General features: G+C 39.9%; 1 protein-coding gene across 8 annotated transcripts in view; it reads right to left on the bottom strand.

Annotated features, from left to right (window-relative positions):
- The window catches only part of STARD13 (StAR related lipid transfer domain containing 13), a 488,843-nt gene that overhangs the window by 26,274 nt on the left and 440,523 nt on the right, over positions 1-22,046 (bottom strand). For all 8 annotated transcript variants that reach the window (XM_046664327.1, XM_046664326.1, XM_046664323.1 and 5 more), the window contains one exon: positions 9,035-9,098. In XM_046664327.1, the coding sequence (XP_046520283.1) occupies positions 9,035-9,098 (64 nt within the window). The remainder of the gene's footprint in view (positions 1-9,034; positions 9,099-22,046) is intronic.

Here is a 22,046-nt window from a genome sequence, read left to right as displayed (position 1 = left end):
AGTGTACTTTTCTTGCCTCATTTCAACTATTCCTCCTAATTTCCCTGCACTCTGCTCCCTGGCCCACACCATCCCCAACAGCCAGCTCTGTTTCAGCATTAAGAGCCTACAAGCGTAGACATGATCTCCGCTGCTGAGAACGTCCTTCCCTGGTCCCGGACCCTTCCTGGGCGTTCAGCTCACATGTCCATTCTCTTTGAAACCTTCCCTGACTGCTCCAAGGCAGTGACCACTCTCTCCCCTGTGCTCCTCCTCATTTGGATTAGATCTTCATTGTAGCACTTATTTTAATGACAACTTCAGCTCATGTCACACGTGCCCACTCTCAATCGTTATAGGTAAGCTTATCAGGAGCAGGACCTGTGTTTTATTCATATTTATATCCTCCCCCAATCCCAAGGACATGGTAAGTCCTCCATATTTTTTTGTTAATTGAATCAAGTTTATTATATTTTGTTTTGGCATCCTGTTCTAAGACCTGGTTCCACGTGCTCCTAGTACCAGTTAAGAGCTTACATGATTGTATGTATGGCTTACTCTCTCCAAAGTAAGTTTCTATCACTTGTAAAATCGAACTAAAAATAGCCTCTGCCTCATAGATTTGCCGGAGGGATTAAATGAAATAATGCATTGAGTAGTCCCTCATTGAGGGCTATACGTTTATTATTTTCCAATGTTTGTTCAATTGCTTATCTATTGCCTATTGATCTAAGATAGATCGCTTATCTTTTTTTTTTAAGATTGGCACTCGAGCTAACATCTGTTGCCAATCATTGTTTTTTCTTCTTCCCAAAGTCCCCCAGTACATAGTTGTATATTCTAGTTGTGGGTCCTTCTAGTTGTAGCATGTGGGATGCCGCCTCAGCATGGTCTGATGAACAGTGCCATGTCCGTGCCCAGGATCCGAACGGGTGACACCCTGGGCCCCTGAAGTGGAGAGCATGAACCTAACCACTCAGTTATGGGGCCAGCCCCAGATTGCTTATCTTTTTACATCCCTAACATCCACCTTAACTCCCCTTAACTTTGCAATATATTCTGTTTTCAAGGAAAAGTAATCAGATGCTCAGTCAAAAAATATTGGGATCTCCCCATTCTTATTTATTTCTTGAAAATCTAGATTCTTACGATTGGACTAAATGACAAATTTGAAAATTCAAGTATAAGGTGGAAGAAAGTACAAAACCATAGTGCTAACAGAGAATTCCATAGCTTTGGGATCACAGTGGGAGATTAGCTTTGAGTTTTAAAAAAGTTGTATAAGCTTTGGCAAAAGAGTTACGAAAGTTGTACATGTGGAAAAAAGGCAAGACTCAGATAATGATGCAAAATTATACTTTCTTTGTAGCATTTTCTACTTTCTCTTTCCCTGTGATTGATACAATAAAATCTTACATCTGAAGGGCATTTATATATCAGGCACCGTGACAGGGTGAAGGTCGAGCTTTCTGGATTTTCCTATCACATTTCAGGAAATGAGGAGAAGTTGATAGTAAGCATTCTCAAAAACCCTTTTAGCAAATAGTTTTTGAGAAGGCAAAAGAAGGATATGCTTTTAAAGAAAATATAGACATTTTAAAATAAAAACTACAATATTTAGGGTTGGCTCCAACGAGCTTTCTCAAGCTAGCCCAAACTTGGTTACTGATGCTAGCAAACCACATACTAGTTGGATAAGGGCTCTTTTATTTTGGTTAAGAAAAGATGCCAAGCTGGGCACTGTGGGCTGGGAATGGAAAGCCTGCCCCTGTCTGCTAGGCTCTAAGAGCTTATTATACTAGCTTTGGGCAACAGGAAGGTATTTACAACCAACCAAAGCATGTGAAAAAGTGGTAAACCCTGGAAAAAAGGGCACACAGTTCAGGAAAATTTTGCAGTATTTAGATTGTTTGAACCAAAACAAACAAACAAAAACCAAGGCAATAAAAAACAAAAACACAACAACAAAGAAAAAAAGAAAAAATACCCATTCTCCTTTAGTACCCTGTGCCTATAATTATCATAGTATGTCCCAAAGGGCATTGATATTGTTCTGTGTCTGTTTACCCCACTAGTGTAGGACCTTTGAAACTATTGATAGTGACGCACAATAAGAAATACATTTTCCATCACAACTCAAGGCACACATACACATTACACTAAAGCAAAAAAAATTCATACTATAATAATTATCCTTGTTTGTACTCTGATATTTTATAATCTAGTTTAGTCTATTTCATTTAAAAAAAAATGTTGTTGGCGACCCACCAAATTCATTTGACCACCCAGCAATGGGCTATGATCCACAGTATGAAAAACTCACTGTGCTAGAGTTTAAGACTTTTTATACACTTGGGGCCCAGCAGACTATCAGGCACATAGCAGACTCCCCAATAATTGTGGAAGTGTACTGGTTACTTAAGAGATGATCAGCTTTCATCTGTTTGATAGTTTTTCTGAGGCTAAAAACAAATAGTTTGTGATTATTTAGAAATGCAAAATGGAAATCTCTAGGAGTCATATGTGTTTATGAGAAAAAGACACATCAAACTAACTTTATTCTCCTGTCCCAATGTTTCAGCGAACCATGGAAATACTATGGATATAGAGAGTCTGGATTTCAGCTAGGGAACTGACAAGACGCTCTCATGATATTGTCATGGCCAAGATGCCTAACTGTGCTGCATGCTACAGGGAGTTTTGTTAGGAACTGGTTGAGCAACCCCACCAAGGAGTGTGATCAAAAAACTGAAAGCAACTGAGGGAGAGGTCTCTGGAGGATGCCTCAAGGTTTTGTCCATTTTAAGAATAACCTGAGTGAGCCAGAAGAACTCATGTTTTTAAAATGTGAAGATGGCAAAAGGTTATTCACCAAGTGATCTCGAGCAAGGCACCCTTTTTGAGAGTCAATTTTCTCAGCTGTAAAATGGAAATGGTAACACTACACGTCTAGTGCGGTTTGTCAACAGAATCAAATGAGATCATATGTGAAAACGCCATATAAAACTTAAAGTGCAAGACGAAACTAAATATTGTCACTAAAGAATAGCAATATTGAGATGTGTAAAGATCTTAACAGAATTGAAGGATAGACTGTTAATAAGATGAAATTTCATGAACTAAAATATAATGACCCTAACTTCAAAAATCAACCATAGGATGTGCAGGATGGAATAGATTTGGTTTAACAGTAGTTCCTATTAATACCCTTGAGAGTTGTGGCAGATTTAAGCTCAATGTGAGTTAGCCACGTAAAGTGGCTACCAAAGTAAGACACCAACTTTGGGATGCATAACCTGAAGCATGGATCTCAACACTCAGAAGGTTGTAGCCCCACTGTGTTCTGTGGTGGTCACATATAGCAGGAACAGCAGACTTTCTATGTGCCACGTTTTAAGGGTCATGCACAAAGGCGTGAATTTCTAGAGAAGAGTAATCAGGATGACCAAGGATCTAGAAACCACAACCTCCCGTAAAGGATGATTGAAAGAATAATAGTTTGGTTCAGCAATGAAGAACTCTAGAGAAGTGCCACTCAACGTGTGGTGAAGGGGCTGCCAGTCCCCAAACTTACCAGCCTTCAATGAGATAAGTATAGACATGGAGAGTAAGCATTAAGACTACTTGTCACCATTTGGCAAGGCTGTGCTATCTGAGTTCATGATCAGTGGACTTGTCTTACTGAACAGGGTTCGGACCAGCTTGGGTGTTGTGTGCAGCAGGTCCATGTTACAACATGTGACACTTCAAGATTACTTTATTTATCATAACCCAAAGTGTACCATGTATAGGATCCATTGTTTCACAGAAACAGCACTGTAAGAATTGGCTAGTGATGAAAGATTGAAGGCGAATTTTGAAAATACAGCATCCCTTACTTTATTTTGAATAAAAGGTAAGAAAGACAACCCTAAGCTTTAAAAAATTTAAAACCTCTTCTTTGATTCCAGTCAACAAACTCTGTGAGACTAGTTTCTTTATGTTGACCAGTATCAAAACAAAGAAACAATTTAGATGTACATTCTTCCCTGTGAGTAGTGGTGTTGTCAATACAATCTAAATTAAATAACAAACAAGAAACTCACTGTTATGAATACTCATCGTCATAGCGTTTGATCAAAGTGTGCATATAGGCATATAATATGGGGAATTGCTATTTCAAAGTAAACCTCTTGTTTAGTTCTGACAGCCAAAAAACAAAAAAGTTACGAGTGAAATCATGATTCTCCATATTAATTGCCTATATGCACACTTTCAATAAAAAAAGTGAAAAATTGTTGTCATTCTTTTCTATTTCCTGTTATATTTGTTCTGATTATATTTATTGGGATGCAATTTTGTGTCTGTTGAGTCTAATAATAAAGCGTTTAGGCTTGTATTTTCTATAACCTTTTTTCATTTCATATTTCTAATAATTCATCTGTAATGAATGCTACAAAAGTATGTTGGTCAGTGGCAGACTGGAAATTAAAAAGAAAACAAACAAAAAAATCACCACAGACAGTTTGAGAAACTTTGTTCTAGATTGAACAGAGGTCAGAAAACTTTCTGTCAAGGGTCAGATAATAAATATTTTAAGTTTCGGGCCATACGGTCTCTGTCATAACTATTCAACTCTGCTGCTGTAGCCAAAAGAACGGGTGTGTCTTTGTTCCAATACAACTTTCTTTACAAAACCTGGAGCAGTATTTTGCCAACCTGGGTCTAAAGGTCGCTGTGTGAAAGGGGAAATCCATATTCCGTGCTTCTCCAGAGAAAAGAGCCGGAATCAGATAGCCAAGTTACATTGAGTCAGCTTTTAGTTTATTATATGGAAGACTTCTAGTAATCAGAATAAATAAATTGCCTTGCCATATAATGAACTCATCACGTCTAGGTCTAGATGCTTACAAGCAGAGGCTGGGTGAATTGTAAGGGATGTTCTCAGAAGTAAATCCTATAGTGGATGGAAGTGGATGGAAAGATGATTGAAGATCCCTTCCAACTGGAAGATCCTATGGTTCTAGGACATTCACATGTAATTATCTTCAATTCGAGACTAATACTCTCAGGCCAAGTGAATGCTGGAATGAAATGGAATTTTTCTCTCACTCCACTCTGCTGTCTGGAGCTGTCAGGAGATGTCTTATTTGGTGGGAGATGCGGGGGTGTGAAAGGCAGTCGGGGGTGGAGACCAGGCCCCTTGACAACAGCTGCGGCTCCTCTGAAACGCAGATGAATCCAGGCCAGGGGGCACTGGCCACAAGTGGCAATTAGTCATGGTTTCTGTGCTGCTTTCCAGCTTTGGTCATGATTTCAGAGAGCTCTGTTTAAACGACAACATTAACCACAACCTCCTTTTGAAGCCACTCTTTCTCTCTTGGGAACTCTTCTTAGGTAAGAGTCCTGTGTGCGGACATGTCCTTCTCTTTCCTCATTTAATAGATAGCCTTATTGGAGTCTTCAGTCTCTGACTTTAACTTTGAATAGGAGTTGTATCACATAAACACTAACCATAATTAGGGGATTTCAATGTCGCCATGAAGCAAGCGTGAATTTTGTAGGTAATGATGCAGAAGAAACGCTGCTGAGAACAAGTAGCTTTGCATGTGCCTTGAAGATTTTAAATTAGATGACTCTCTGATGTTTGGCTTTTTCTAAAAATGAGAACATTCTTAGCTGAAATTATATATGCCTCAGAGACAAATGTGAACCAGACACTGCAAAAGGAAAGGTTTATGTTTTTTTTTTTAAAATGGAATTTGACTATATCTTTACACTGGAAACAGGAGCCCACACGAATCCACAGCTGCAAGAGGCAGCTAATCCGTAGTTACATAGAAATTTAGAAGTGTATCTTCCGTTACAGTTAACTGGAGCTGAGCGGCTGAGTCTGCTGTTCCGAGGCAGGGATGTGCCACTTGCAGTGTTGCAGTGGGAGGAGCCTGAAGCCAGGGGCTGGGGAACTCCTGGTGTCATCAGGCTCTCAGGAAATGCCCCTTGGTTGGGTTTTAGGAAGTCTTTCAGTGAGACGTGTGGCCAAGATTGAGAACACCCTTTTCCACCTGATTCTCACAGAGACAGGGCAGGTAATCTTGAATCTTTAAGGGACCACTTTTCTCTTTTGAAAAATGGTAAGGTACTATCTTGTGGGAGAGCAGATGTGATTTCGTTTCTCCAAGGGCTTTACAAGTGGTATTTGATGTACAAGAAAGTACACGCCTAACTAAGTGTGAATGAGGTTTCACCATCCTCGTCCATTTGTGGACTTTTTTTCCTTCTTGGGTCAGCCCACCAAACTCTTCAGAATTAAACAAAATCAAATGAGAACCAAATGCAAAGCAGGGCAATGAGGTTCATGATTCAATCATGGCGAGAGATGCAGAGATAAAATTCCAGGAAGACATTCATTGTGGACTGTAGTACAGATGGCAAGAAATATGCCTCTTCTAAAAACAACAAGAAAAATATGTAACTGTATGTATCGCTGAGGAAACACTTCCAGGTCTCAGGTCAAGGGCCAGAAGCTCACTTAGACACCAATACATTTCTGAATATCTTTGAAAGGCAAGAAGGGGCGGATGATGCCAGAATAGCTGGGTTCAAATCCTGCCTCTGTTATTTCTGTGTGGCATTGGGCAAGTTACTTAGCTTCTCTGCCCTTCAATTTCTGCATCTGTGACATGGAGTTAATGAAGAGGAATAGTGCCTGGCATGGAGTATGCACTGTGTGAGTGTTCGCCGACCACACAGACTGCTAAGCAAGCAAGCATAGCCCTTCAAAGGCCCTGCAGCTCTGAAGGGAGCAGAATGATTGTGACCCTGGACAGTTATGCCATTTGGGGATGACATTCTGCAGAATTACATGTCTGAGCCAATCCAGATTAGGGAAGTGCATTTTATCTCTATTTCTTGGATTGCTTAAAATGGGGACATACCTAGAAGAAATGCTGCTGTCTTATTTTTCTTCCAAATAAACTAATTTCAAAGTTGGTTGAAGCTTCCTGTGGTGCTCAGTTCTCAAGTTTCACTTTCTATTTTTGATCATTTGGCCTATTCCTAGCCTGTGTTTATTTTTTTTTGCAGTAAAATAAAGGACTAGCTTATGACTTGTGTAAGGGGCAGATCATGGGAATGCGTGCCACCACCCGGGTCTCCTGCATCGTTGCTTAGACCACAGCCCCCAGATGTAGGTCATTATTGAGATTCACAAGTGGGTGGAGACCACATGTTGGAATTATTTATCTGAAAATTGAGGACATGACTCCCCAATTTACAACGTGAAAAGCAATATTTCACTCCAGCGCATGCATTGTGAGGCCTATAGCAAAGTAGGGGCTGTGAGGGTGTGTTCTGCTATATTCACCAGAAGAACTAAATTAAGAATGTCAGAATACTGAAGCGACCAATTTACAGAGGCGCTTTGGTGAAGGTAACACATAAATAGCCTAACAAATGTGGTTCGCATCTATCCCACATATGGGTTTTGAAAAGCTGGTGATAAGGTAAGAGTCCAATCATCCCACTTGATTGAAAACAAATCATGTCATTAGTTTTGGGCATTTTCTTTGGTAATACGCTGCAGCTAAAGATCTGTATGAGCAGCCGTATAGACCAACCACACTTTAGACACACAGGCGTGGCTGTGTTCAGTTTAATAAGAACCATGTGTTACAAGCAAAACAACATCTGACCCTCATGCCTCAAATAGTATGTATGCTTCTCAAGGGGTCTATTCAGCCAGACAGCTGTTGGGGCGTTTATTCCCACATTTTTAATTTGTCTTTGGCTTGGACAAATTGCTTATGTTTTAATATTTCTCTGGATATTGTTTTTCACCGTTTCACCTCCTAAGCTTAAATCTTTGGTTCCTAACTCAAACTCCAAATTGTTTTGAGGGTGAGGTCAACCAAAATTCATTTGCTTTTTTGGGGGGGTGCTATTTTAGAGCAGAAACTCAGGTTAAAGTTATTTTTAAAGATTAGGTTACTCAGGAGTGACTTAAAATCCATTGGATTTAATGATTTCTCTGTGTAGACCAGAATAAAGAATACTTTCTTTTAACTCAAAGATGTTTTCTCTGCTTCTTCAAAATATACTGAGGCTTGACTTGTTACATATTGGAGATGTGAAATGAAAAATGTAGTTAATGATCTTAATTCTGAACTTCCTAAAAGGATTAATTCAGTGAGAAAGAGAGGCCTTTCAACACAGTGGTTAGGAGCCTCGGTTCCCGAGTGAGACACGCCTGCGGTAGAAACCCTGCTCTGCCATTAGCTGAAAGATTGTGGGTAAATGACTTCATCTGTTCAAGTTTTACTTTCCTTATCTGGAAAAGAGAGAGTTCCTACCTCAATGGATTAAATGAGAACATGAATGGTAACTTCATAACATAGCTCCTGGAAAACAGTAAGTGCTCAATAAAGTACAGCTTTATTCCAAAACTGAGATCTCCAGTCTTATTCTCATGGTGGGAAGCACACATGCAAATTCCTAGAAGGGGGGAGCCAGCGCGGTGACTCTTACAACCGAACGGAATTCTTTGTGACTAGAGAAAAGAGCAGTGGAAGAATGGTGAAAGATGCAGCCTCTTGTTGTTACACTCTCCCTGACCCCTCAGCCGTTATGAAATGAACCCGCCTGAGAATGAATGCATCTGGAAATGAAATGCTATTGGAAAGAATGAAGCAGAAGATACTTGGCAGAGACCCATAGATTCTTTTCTGCATTCTCTTAATCTACTAATCACTGTGGAGTACTTGAGTCTAATATGAAATGGATATTTACAACGAAACAAACTTCTGAAAAAGTACCACAAAGAATTAAGCCATTTTACAACTTTATGCAAACCCTCTGATAAAAACTAAAGCACAATGAAACAGTGGAACAAACAGACATCAGCCTGGGTTTATGATGGACTTATTTATGATGGTTACGATAAGATGGGACATTTGGAGAACAAAGATAGATGTCTGGGCATTTCAGAATTTTGTTTAGGTTCACGTAGTTTTTAATCTGTGAATGCAAGCTTCCTCTGTTGGGATAGCCATGGTCTTAGTAAGGTGTAGACACCTACCTTTTTCCTTTGGAAGTTCACATCAAGTTTCATCGAGGCACACTTGTTCAACGTATTTAGTCGTCTAAAAAGAAAGAAAAATGTGATGATTGCTACCAATAATGAACCTAAATATTTTTTTTGTCCAGTTTGATAATTTTCAAATATTGCCAGTGAAGTTGACAGTGCAGAAACCACCAGTTACATCCCAGGAAAGTACTGCACCCACAGAAGGAACACAGTAGAAGAGTTCCCATCGGTTCTCCAGGCTCCAGACCTGACAGGGCTCTGCCGTGAAGCCTACCCATGCCTGCCCCTAATCTAGACCTGGCCCTGTCCTGGCTCTTTCCACCATTCCTGGAAACCCATGGTCAATCATTTTAGCCATACTTTCACCAATTCAATTCATTTGCCACCTTGATCTTCTATCGTGCTAGTCCCCAAATTTGGGTGAATTTGACCATTTGTCTTCTCTCCTGCTCTTGGGCTACTGGGTATAAATGGAAAAATAACTCACATTACAGTGCTGAACTATCCATGCTATGGACTGATTGTGTCTCCTCAAGATACATGTGTTGAAGCCCTAACTCCCAAATGTGACTGTATTTGGAGTAAGAAATAATTAAGGTTAAATGAAGTCATAGAGTGGAACCCTGATCCAATAGAGTTGGTATCCTTATAAGAAGAGACACCAGAGAGCTCTCTCTTTCTCAGTCACGTGAGGACACAGTGAGAAGGTGGCTGTCTGCAAGCCAGGAAGACAGTTCTTACCAGTAACCAAACCCTATATGCACCTTAGTCTTGGAATTTCCAGCCTCCAGAACTGTGAGAAAATAAATGCCTGTCATTTCAGACACTCAATCTGTGGTGTTTTGTTAGGGCAGCCCATGCTGACTAATAAATACATTTTGATTTTCATCCTCAGCCGGGCTCCCCAAATTGCTACTCAGCATTCCTTTCATTTATTTCTCTAGTTGGCTCCCAAAATCAGATCATGAAAAAGATCCCAGTCATCAACAGATGAATTCGCCACCAATGCCAATGAGAAAATATAGCTTAATGTAAGCTATTAGACATGAATTCTTTTCATAATCCTTTCCATCAACATCATCGAAAAACAACATGTTCCTATTCTTTTTCATAGCTCACCCTTTAACCTTGTTTCTGATTTCAGCGTCCACTACTTCATCTGGGACTTCGACACTCCTTTATTCTCTCTTACCGCAGCAAATTCTCTCAACTACTTTCTTCTCTTTAAGCTCATCCCTGTCTTGAACAAATTGACTAACCAATTATTTAGCTACCTAAATAACCATAATCAAGCAACCTAGCAATTTTCCTTCCAATCTCTCTTCAAGCAACTATACTCCCTCCCTCAACATTCCCTTCCTCTACTTCTCAGTTTGCTGAGAAGACCCTCAATTTTCATTTGCTCTTCAACCAACTACAATCTGGTTTCATGAAATTCTCTTTGCACATACCTTTACTATTTTGTTTTATTTGATTACTTTTTAAAATCATGGTTATTGAATGCACACAGTTTAAAGAGTCAAAAATGACCCCTCATGTCCTTTTCCATTTACTGCTCTTTGCAAGCAACTCTTTGAACTGTTTCTTTTGGTGTCACCTCTAACAACATGCTTATGCTGTTTCTTCTGGATTTCTCAGTTTAAGTCACTGTCTATTGACTTTGTTCTATGAAAGATGAAGATTTATTTTTTTTACTACTTATTCCCACCCTTCACTATAACTATAGCTATGTCATAATTTCATAATTTTTTGATAAATCAATATTCAGTGTTTATTGTACCTATGTAAATACTATTCACACGTATATCATACTCTGATTACTTTTTCTTTTATTTTCAACTTTTCATTATCCTAAGAATCAATAACATCTTGTTTATTTGCTTCTTTAGTTTCTGATGTAATTATGCCTAAATTCAAACTCAAATGCTTCCCCAATTATCTAAATATCTAAGTGTGTTAAAATATATCAGATAGCCTATTAATTCAATTTCCTTGGACATGACTCTCTCAGAGCCTTCTGACCTGTTCTGGTTGGAGTCTGCTACCCTTGTTTTTTTGAAATCATAGGTTTATCATGTTTCTCAGAACTTGGATTCTTCTTGAGTGTGTTTTCCAATCTTCTGGAGCCAAGTTACAACAGAGGCCTGGGAACCTCAATATTTAGAATGTAGGTAGACTACCACTGAAGCCCCGTTTTCAATAGCATATCCCACCTTCAACTCTGTCCGATGTCCCCCAGTCTAGGGAACTTCTGTTTTAGTCTCTCCAAGGAATAAACTTCTGTCTGTACTGATGATGGGGGAGAGAAGTCACCTAGATATAGATTGGGGGAGTAAATGGAAGGCTGTACATACTTTAAAATAGAATTCAAATAACCCTCTTCTTTTTAGCCCACCTTCAACCTCACTTCCCACATCTTCCAGCTTTTTAGGATTTCTGTAGGGCAAACTGAGTTATTTTATTACTTCCTCCACTGACCACTTAGATTTCATTTCTTGGGCTTGCTAAGTTCTCTACCATGTATTTCTGGTTTTCTGCTTGGAAAATTTTGTAGTTGTGATCTTCTCTCTCTCTGTATGGACATTTGCTTTTGTAACGGAATGTCTCTCTGTAAATTAGCGGGAATTTAGAAGTGAGCAAATTCAGATGTTCAATCTCCCATCTTTGACCAATGACTTTTTTTGTATTCTGGTTATACATAGACCTTAAGTTTTCAGCTCAATGAGTTTTGGCAATTGTAACTACCCTCAAACAAGATAAAGAATATTTCTTCACATCAGCAAGTTTTCTTGTACTCCTTTACTGTCAATCCTCCCCACCACCACAACCCCTCCCACTACCCCCAGGGGCATCCTCATTCTGCTTTCTATCATCCAGAGATTGGCTTTGCCAATTCTTGGTTATCATATAAATGGAATCATACAGTATGTATTTTTTGTGTGTCTGGGTTTTTGTTCACTCAACACCATGTTTTGGAGATTGATCCATGTTGTTGAGTATAGCAGTAATCATTCCTTTTAATTGCTGAGTAGTATTCCATTGTGTCAAGGTATACAATTGATTTACCTATTCTCTTGTTGATAGACATTTGGGCTGTTTCCAGTTTTGACCAAAGCTGACTTTTTATTCACCAAATTCCATAGCTTCTTTTTAGCAAATACCTGTTTGTAGCAATAGACACTAATTACCACTCACCATTCCTTGAAACTCTTCTCATCTATGGCATCCAAGATTACGAATTCTCTCATCTCTCTAAATATTCTCTCTTTCCTGTCACCAAGTAGTGCTTGCTCCTTAACTATTAATATTTTTAAGAATTCAGACTGCAGTCCTTGCTCTTTTTCCTCTGAACAGGTATACTGATATAGCTTATCTCATCTTAAAATAAATTAGACTCTAATGACGCCCAATCCTCTGTTTCTAGCCCAGACACTTCACCTGAGCCCCAGAGTTACATTTCTAACTACTCGCTAGTCTCACCCATTTGTGGGTTTCTGCTGGCCCTTCAAACTCAACCATCAAAACTGAACTCATTGTATTCTCTTCAAAACCTGTTTCTCCTATTTAATTTCATCTTCATTAAGAACATCACCCAACAGGCCACCCAAACTGGAAAATGGAGTCATCTTGAGACTGTTCTTCTTCAACGTCTACATCATTTGATCACTAAGTCCTCTCAATTCTACCTTTGTGATAGTTTCGAAATCTTGCCTCTCCTTTGGTCCCAATTCAGTCCCTTCTCATCTTTTACCTAGAGTCAGGCAACAGCCTCTTAACTGGTTTTACTACCACTTCAAATGCTTCACATTGAAATCAGTTCCCTTTCTCAAATTTTTATCATGTCACTCATTTACTTAAAAATATTTGATGACTCCTCTCATTTTCAGCTATCTCCAATTTACCCACTAACTACACAGTCATTAGTGTCAAACATAATAAGCAACTCTGGATTAGAAGCTGATCATTTAGTCAGACGCTGTATTCAGCACGTTCTTGACCTTTGCTCCTATAACTGACAGTCTGTCTTTTTGGCCAGTTTCACATGTGTTAACATCACTATGTGAGAGCTAAGAGTAATGTGTGAAAAAAATTTAATATATATATTCTCATTTGGAGATGCTGATATATAAGAGCTTAAAAAAGTTGATGTTGCTCATTTGGCGGCTCTGTAACAGGTTTGTCAAGGGAAGGATTACTTGTTATTTATAAAATTTACTTATCTGACAAACTTGTTCTTCCATTATGGTTTGGAAGCATGAACAAACTATTTTATTCTATGCAAAAGTTTTTGATCTACGACATTTACAAAAGATATCAAAGGGCTCAACCTTTATATACATGCTTGAATATGCTTTATACTTTCTGACGCCCACAGAAGGTTTATTTATTGTTATTTAAAAAATTATTTATTTATTATTCTTTTTTGGTGAGGAAGATTCACCCTGAGCTAACATCTGTTGCCAATCTTCCTCTTTTTTTTTTTTTGTCTGAGGGAGATTAGCCCTGAGCTAACATCTATTGCCAATCTTCCTCTTTTTGCTTGAGGAAGATTGGCCCTGAGCTAACATCTGTGCCCATCTTCCTCTATTTTGTCTGTGGGACGCCTCCACAGCATGGCTGATGAGTGGAGTAGGTTTGCCCTCAGGATCCGAACTTGTGAACCGAGGTTGCTGAAGCAGAGCCCCTGGAACTTTAACCACTCAGCCACAGTGCCAGCCCTTTTCACTATTTTTTGAAGCTAGAGACTCTAACTAGATTTGACTACCTAGATTTGGGTCCTTTTTATCTCCCCTGAACTCAGATATCTGCCTGCACCTTAATGTAAGAATTGCTCCTCTACTTGGAAAAAATCTTTGCAAAACATATATCTCATAAAGGACTTGCATCCAGAATACATAAAGAACTCTTAAATTCCATAATAAGTCAAACAACTTGATTTTTAAAATGGGCAAAATATTTGAGCAGACAGTTCTAAGAGATACACAAATGGCAAATAAGCAAATGAAAAGATGCTCAACATCATTAGTCATGGGAGATATGCAAATTAAAGTAACAGGACACCACTATACACATTAGAATGCCTAAATTCAAAACCCTGACAATACAAAGTTTCAGCAAGGATGCAGAACCATCGAAACTTCCACAGCGGTACAGCCTCTTTGGAAAACAGTTTGGCAATTTCTTACAAAATTAAACATATTCTTAGCATCTGACCCAGGCATTATACTCTTAGTTATTTATCCAAGATAAAATAAATCATACACCCATACAAAGACTTATACTTGAGTGTTCATAGTAGTCAGATTCATACAATAGCCAAAAAGTAAAAATAACCCAAATGTCCATCAACTAGTAAATGGATATGAAAATTGTGGTATATCCGTGCAATGAAATACTCAACAATACAAAGGCACTAACTAGTGATACGTGCAACAACATGGATGGGTCTCAGAGGCATTATGCTAGGTGAAAAAAGCCAGACACAAAGAGCTTACACTATATGATTGCATTTATACAAAATTTTAGAAGAGATCGAATTGTAGTGACAGAAAGCAGTTTGATGGTTCCCAAATGCCAGCAACAGAGGGCTTTTTGAAGTAATGGAAATGTTCTGTATCATGACTCTGGTGATAGTTACACGACTGTATACATTCGACCACTCATCAAATTGTATACTTTAAGTTGGTGAATTTTCTTGAATGTAAATGACACTTCAATAAAGCTGAATAAAAAATAACGCAAGTGAGTGATGTCAGCGGGAATGGTGGAGTAAAGATCTCCAAAACGCCTCCATAAAAGCAACAAGAATTCTGGAAAAAATTGTCAAAATCCACTTTTTAAGAACTCTGGAAATTAATAAAAGCGTATAACAATCCAAGTACTGTTTATTTAAGAAAAATGGTTGAATCTATGTAAGAACAGCGAACTTTGTGGCATTTGAACTTGCCCTATTCCTATGTTCCTTGCCCCAAGGAGCTTTGAAAAACAACAGCATCACAAAGTAGCTGTGAAAACTGGCAGCCTACCAGCCACTGGAGAGGACAGAATGGGTTTGAGCTCCCCAAAAGTTCCATTATTAAAGAATTGTCATTATCTGAGCTGTCTGGCAATTCCCTGAATGCCCCCATTCACAGGGCTTATCTTTATTTAACTTGACTCTGAGCTCATCACCGAGAATAGCTTTTTCTCAGGGTGTTTGTCAAAAATAATCAGTGGCAGTTATTTAACAACGTAGCTACCTGAAATGGTGATAAAAGTTGGGCCAAAGGAAATGTTAACCAAAAGGAATAAAAGGAGTAGCTGCGGGAATGAGATGTCCATCGGGGACTTAGAAAAGTTCTGACACAGTCTCAGGAAGCTAGGAGGACAAGCACATATGCAGAACTGTGTGCATACCCAGGAAAGGCCTGAGAAGGGCCTAATTTCTCACCTCTGTCCCACCTTGGTGATCTGCACAAGTAAGAAGTAAAGGCTAAGGCAGAGTTACCAACTTCCTGCTGGAGCATTGAAACTGTAGCCCAGTATGCACAAAGAGCCCCTTGGCAAAGGCTGGGAGATACAGTGGTTCAAGGCATTTGAGGAAATCTCTGTCCAATCACTTGCTGACCACTAAGCGAATCAAGTAGAGACTTCAGTGGTAATATACAACAAAGGACTTATACTTTAGAGAATTAGTTGAATAAAAGTCACTTAACAAACAGCAACAACAACAAACCTTGAGGACCTGATTTTGAGAGTTGCCACATTACAACGTCTAAAATGTTCAGTTTTAAACAAAAAATTACAAGACAACGAACTGATTCTAAAGTTTATATGGCGAGGCAAAAGACCCAGAATAGCCAATATAATACTGAAGCAAAAAAACAAAGTTGGAGGATTGACACTACCCAACTTCAAGACTTATTATAAAGCTACAGTAGTTGAGACTGTGTAATATTGGTGAAAGAACAGACAGATCAATGGAACAAAATAGAGAGCCCAGAAATAACCCACACAAATATAGTCAACAGATCTGCGACAAAAGAGCAAAGGCAATACAATGGAGAACAGATAGTCTTTCAAGAAATGGTGTTGACACAAATGCACATCTACATGCAAAACAATCAGTCTAGACACAGATCTTATACCCTTCCGAAAAATTAACTCGAAATGGATCCTAGACCCAAATGTAAACACAAAGTCATAAATCTCCCAGAAGATAACATAAGAGAAAATCTAGATGACCTCAGGTTTTGTGATGACTTTTTAGATACAACACCAAAGACACAATCTATGAAAGAAATAACTGATACACTGGACTTCATTAAAAATAAAAACTTCTGCTCTGCGAAAGACATCGTCAAGTCTATGAGAAGACAAGCCGCAGATTTGGAGAAAATATTTGCCAAAAACATATCTGATAAAGGACAAAAAAGGATAAAATATACAAAGAACTTTTAAAACTCAACAATAAGAAAACAACTCAATTAAAATTAGGCAAAAGATCCAAATAGACACCTTACCAAAGAAGATACACAGCAGGCAAACAAGCATACGAAAAGATGCGCAACATCATATGTCATTATAGAATTGCCAATTAAAACAACCATGTGATATCCATTAGAACACACCTATTAGAACGACAAACATCTAAAACACTGACAACACCAAATGCTGGCAAGGATGTGGAGCAACAGGAACTCTCATTCATTGCTGGTCAGAATGCAAAATGGTACAGCCACTTTGGAAGATGGTTTGGCAGTTTCTTACTGCCATAAACCTGCACAGGAATGTTTATAGCAACTTTATTCATACTTGTGAAAACTTGGAAGCAACCAAGATGTCCTTCAGTAGGTGAATGGATAAACAAACTGTGGTACATCCAGACAACGGAATATTATTCAGTGCTAAAAAGAAGTGAGCCATCAAGCCATGAAAAGACACGGAGGAAGTTTAAATGCATATTACTAAGTGAAAGAAGCCAATCTGAGAAGGCACATACTGTGACTTCAACTATACGACATTCTAGAAGAGGCAAAACCACGGAGACATTAAAAAGATCAGTGTTTGCCAGGGATTAGGAAGCAAAGAGGGATACATAGTCAGAGCACAGAGGATTCTTCGGGCAGTGAAACTGTTGTGTATGCTATTATAATGGTGGATACATGTTATTATATATTTTTCAAAATCCATACAATGTATAAGACCAAGACTGAATCCTAATGCAAACTATGGACTTTGGGTGATAATGATGTATCAATGTAGGTTCATTGATTGTCAAGTACCATTTTGGTGTGGGATGTTGATGATGGAGGTGGCTACATATGTGTCGGTACAGGGAGTATAGGGGAACCCTCTGTACTTTGTGCTGAATTTTTCTGTGAACCTAAAACAGCTCTAAAAAGTAAAGATTATTATTATTTTAAAGACATAGTCTCTGTTTCATTAATTTAAAAAATCATTTTATTTCTTGGACTTCGAAATTACTGACGCAAAGTGATCTGCATTTCTTTTGCTCTCAGTCTACCTGCTCATTAATTCTCATTCTTATCTACAACATTATCACCATTGAAGACATCTTAGAAATTCTGGGTACAATTTGAAAGATCATACACGCAACCGTTCAACTCTTCCTTTCACAATGTATGTGTTTATCAAACCATCATATTGCACACTTTAAATATTTTACAATTTTATTTGTCAATATATCTCAAGAAAGCTGGGGAAAAAAAAGAAATAGTTGACTTGTTAAGATGGAAAAAAAAAGACAAAGAGAGAAAATACTCTGTATAGTGGTCCGAAACTAGGTAGGCATTCCCAGCATGGTGTAGCATCAGCCTGTGATTTATCTTGCACAAGATAAAAGAACAATGGCTAGACTCTGCAAGGATGCAAAATAGATGAAACATGTATTCCAGAGAGAGGTAAACACCTGTTTAAGGACTGGCTGCCTCAGGTAAAAGAACATGTCACATGACAGAAATATTCAGAGCACCTTATCAAAGCACTGTGAAATTCTGCATGAGTGAAACCCATCTGCACTCTGGACAAATATTTAGCATCGGTATTTGCTTACATCTAACTTAATGATGAGTAATATAAAACCCTTCACATAATTTGAATTGGTCTAACACTGGTTGCCTGGAAAATTATTCCTGCCTGAATAACAATTTGACTATAAAATTTATTTTATTGGCTGCATGAACAGTGCATCTTCCCGTAGATTAGAGCCTCTTTTGAGGCAGGAACCATACTTTATTCTTCTAATCCGCATAAGGCCTAGCAGGAAACTGTATACATGATAGTCTCTGCAGGTTTTTCCTTTTTAACTGAATGTACTTTGTCTATATAGGTCCAATGAGTGAATGACTTAAAGTAGTTGTGATAGAACCTGTATAGTCGGAATAACAGAATGATTCTCCCCCGCTGAATATGACAGGCTGAGAGCCGCAGCTTATTTGCATCCCTAATGCCCAGCCCAGGCGCTGGCTCAGAGCAAATCCACTCAGTAAATGTTTGCTAAGGAAACATTAGAGCTTGGCAGACTCTAGGGGCCATTTGGTCTGACTGTTTTATTTTCAGATGAGGAGAACAAGGATCCGAGAGGAACACTTGCTCTAGGGAGCCAGGCGTTAGTTAGCAGCAGAGCTGGACTTCTTCCTGCCAGCGATGTCTCTGCTCCCACCTACCCAAGAAGAATTTTAGGAGGGCCTGGAAAATGAGAGCATATGTCATGTACCTAGTACAGGCTAGTCAATAAATGGTAGTTTCCTCTCTTCTCCTTTTTTTTCCATAGAAAGAGAAAATCCATGACACATGATGCAGACTGTCCACTTTGTGCTTTTGAGCAAACTGGATTTATATGTTAACACAAGCAAAGCAGTTTGATCCTTTCAGAAGAAATGTCCACAATGACACTGCTACCAGAACCTGTTAATTTCCACTGCTATCTTCAGAAACCTTAAGAAAGGTTAACATATTAGTAAAGGGGAAATAATCAGAAGTCTCGTTTTAAGAGTGAAACTTGAGGTTCGAATGGAAAGTCAATAATAAGAGAAGAAGCTGAGATTCGTTCATCTGACAGTGTGTGCTATGTTCTAGGAATGAGGCTAGGTGCTGGGGATGCAGAGGTGAACAGGATGTGGACCCTGCCTTTGAGGATCTCACAGTCCTGCGCGGGATAAAAATATGATGAATAAGAGAAGAAGCGACTCCTTTCCTGAGCACATAAGGACAAAACCTCCCAGAGGAGGTAATATTTGAGCAAGGCTATGAAGGACTAAGAGAAATTTGCTGACCAGGCTAGAGGAGTTACAGGCAAAGCAAACAAGCATTAGATAGTATGCTTTAGTCTAGGAATTGCGAGCATGTGAGTAGGAGTGTCTGGAGGGATAGGCAGGGACTAGATCATGAAGGACCAAGATAAAGATGTTAGGAGCAATCTGTGGGCAATGGGGAGCTATTGAAGGATATTAGACAGGAGAGTGAGGTAATTAGATTGCATGTTAGAAACATAACTGGTGGCAGGATGGAGAATGAACTGAAGAACAGTTAGGAGATGTTTGCAATAGTTTAGGTGAGAGAGGGCACAGAGATGAAGAAATGGAGTGAGAGCAGAAGACTCGGTCATTGATGTGGAAGCTGTGGAGGGGGAGGAATAGAGGATGCCTTCCAGATTTCAGGCTTTTGTGAATGTGCCATTAAACACAGAAAACAGTGAAATAGAGAAGTTGGTAGGGAGCTAGGATATGGGGAACATAATGAGCTCATGTTTGGATGTGTTAAATTTTAGGGGCCCTTGTGACATCCAGACCACTTGGGAATGATCAGCATATACAGGAGATACGTAGAAGATACCTAACAACAAAGCCAATCATCCAGGGAGAATTCAGAACCCTGGCAACTTAAGTGTTTAAGGCATGGGCCAAGGAGGAGCCGGGCACGGGGAAGGTACAGTCACAGATGTAAGAGGTCAACAAGAAAAGCTGAAGGCGGTTTCCTAGAAGCCACAGAACAAGCAATATGGAAAGGAGGGAGGAGCAGCTGGTTAGTTCTATCAAATATTTAAGAAAGAATAAGTGATATGAAAACCTAAAATACGCCTTTTGGAGTTAGCAGTTGGCGAGGGCAGTTTCCAAGAAGCCTGAGTGTAGAGGGCTGAGAAGCAAGTGGGCCCGTATCCTCTTAACAAGTCTAGCTAAGGAGACAGACTTAGGGTATTTTGAGGAGAAAATGACTAATTTATCATCACATAATATTCTCTAACATGTAGAAACAATAAGATAATTCGTGAACTGACAGGTTATTTTCTTCTGGGTTCCAGTTCAATTTAACCAACATTTATTGAATTGCTGCTTGGCACAAGCCCAGGAAGCATCTAGCACCCGTGATATACCACTGAATGAGATGCACTCCCTACTACTGAGCACTTGGAAACTGGTAGAAAGTTCCCTGCATCCCCAGCTAACCACACCCGGAGTGAGACTGTAGTCAGTGTAAAATCCAGCTGGGCACAGACTGCCTGGAGCACAGGAGGGAGAACCCGAGAGAGGGGACAAAGGGCGGCCAGGAGGGCTGGACTGAGGGGCTAGGCCGCGCAGAAGAACAAGGAAAGGCACGGTGCTTGCTGGGAGGGCTGGGGGTTTGTGGGCAGGGTGGATGCTGGACCATCTGAGGACGACAGGGAGGGTGGCCTGGGCCTGTCGCAGGCCCAGGAGATACAGAAGGGCCTCTGTCTATAGACGGATAGGAAAGCAATGGAACCCTCGGCTTCCTCACATTTTGATTCTTATTTTACATTTAAACTGCCAGATGTTAGATTGGTCATGAGTCTCCCAGATTGATTTAGTGGCCAGTTTCCTGTGTTATTTCTAATACTCCTGCCAAATAACAAGTGGAGGTACAAATTCCCCTCTAACATGCCGTTCTGATCCGAGCCGGCAGCCTGAACTTCTCACCCTCCTCTCACGTGGCGGGGACTGAAGGTGTCTGGCCCTGTCCGTCTGCTGAGGAGCGTTCTGGGCGTGGCTCCCAAAGACATTCAGAAACAAGTCACCAAAGACGCCTTCCTGACCCAGGGCTCACAGGCGAGCGCCAGGGAGCAGCGGCTCCTCCTGTGTGGGTGGGTGCGGCGCATGGGAAGGTCTCCCCACCGCCAAGTTCACAGAAGAGACCCTGCAGAGCAGGGTGGAGAGCATGCCCAACAGACAACTCTGGTGTGTACTCAGAGAGGGAGGGGCCTTTTGAAAATCACAGGCCCTCCAGCAAGGGGGCTGTATGATGTCTGGGGGAAAAAGAGTGTAATCAGAAGTCCACAAGTGGCTGTCACTATGCCACTGCAGAGCCAGAAGGCCATGCCTCTGCTCTACTGAGCTTTCCACTCTGGCTGTGCTCCTACCAAGCGGGCATGCTGCAGCAGAAATTCTGACCTCTCTCTCCCAGCCCATAAACCCACAAACAACTATTAGCTGAGGTGTGGAAGAAAAAGAGTCAAGCACTGGCAGATCCAGCTGTCCAAAGAAAATGAAGCGTGTGTACACTGTCAGAGGGGTAGAGGACAAAGGTGTGGAACTGTGTGATTTGTATAAGAAAAGAATCTTTTTATTGAGATATAATTGACACATAACATTGTATAAGTTTTAGGTGCGCAATATAATGATTTGATATATGTACATATTGTGAAATGATCACCACAGTAAGTTTAGTTAACATCCATTGCCACACATAGTTACAATTTTTTTTTGGTGAGGAAGATTGGCCCTGAGCTAACATCCGTTGCCAATCTTCCTCTATTTTGTACGTGGGACACTGCCACAGCATGTGGCATCCGAACCCATGAACCCTGGGCTGCCAAAGTGAAGCATGTGCACTTAACCATCTGCCACCAGGCCGGCCCCACAAATTTCTTTTCTTATGATGAAAACTTCTAAGATCTACTCTCTTAGCAACTGTCACATATGCAATACAGTATTGTTAGCTATAGGCATCATGCTGTACATTACATCCCCAGAAAATAATTTTAAAT

Source organism: Equus quagga, chromosome 6, assembly GCF_021613505.1.
Source record: "Equus quagga isolate Etosha38 chromosome 6, UCLA_HA_Equagga_1.0, whole genome shotgun sequence".
NCBI classification, from domain to species: Eukaryota; Metazoa; Chordata; class Mammalia; order Perissodactyla; family Equidae; genus Equus; species Equus quagga.
This window is presented reverse-complemented; position numbering and strand designations above follow the sequence as displayed.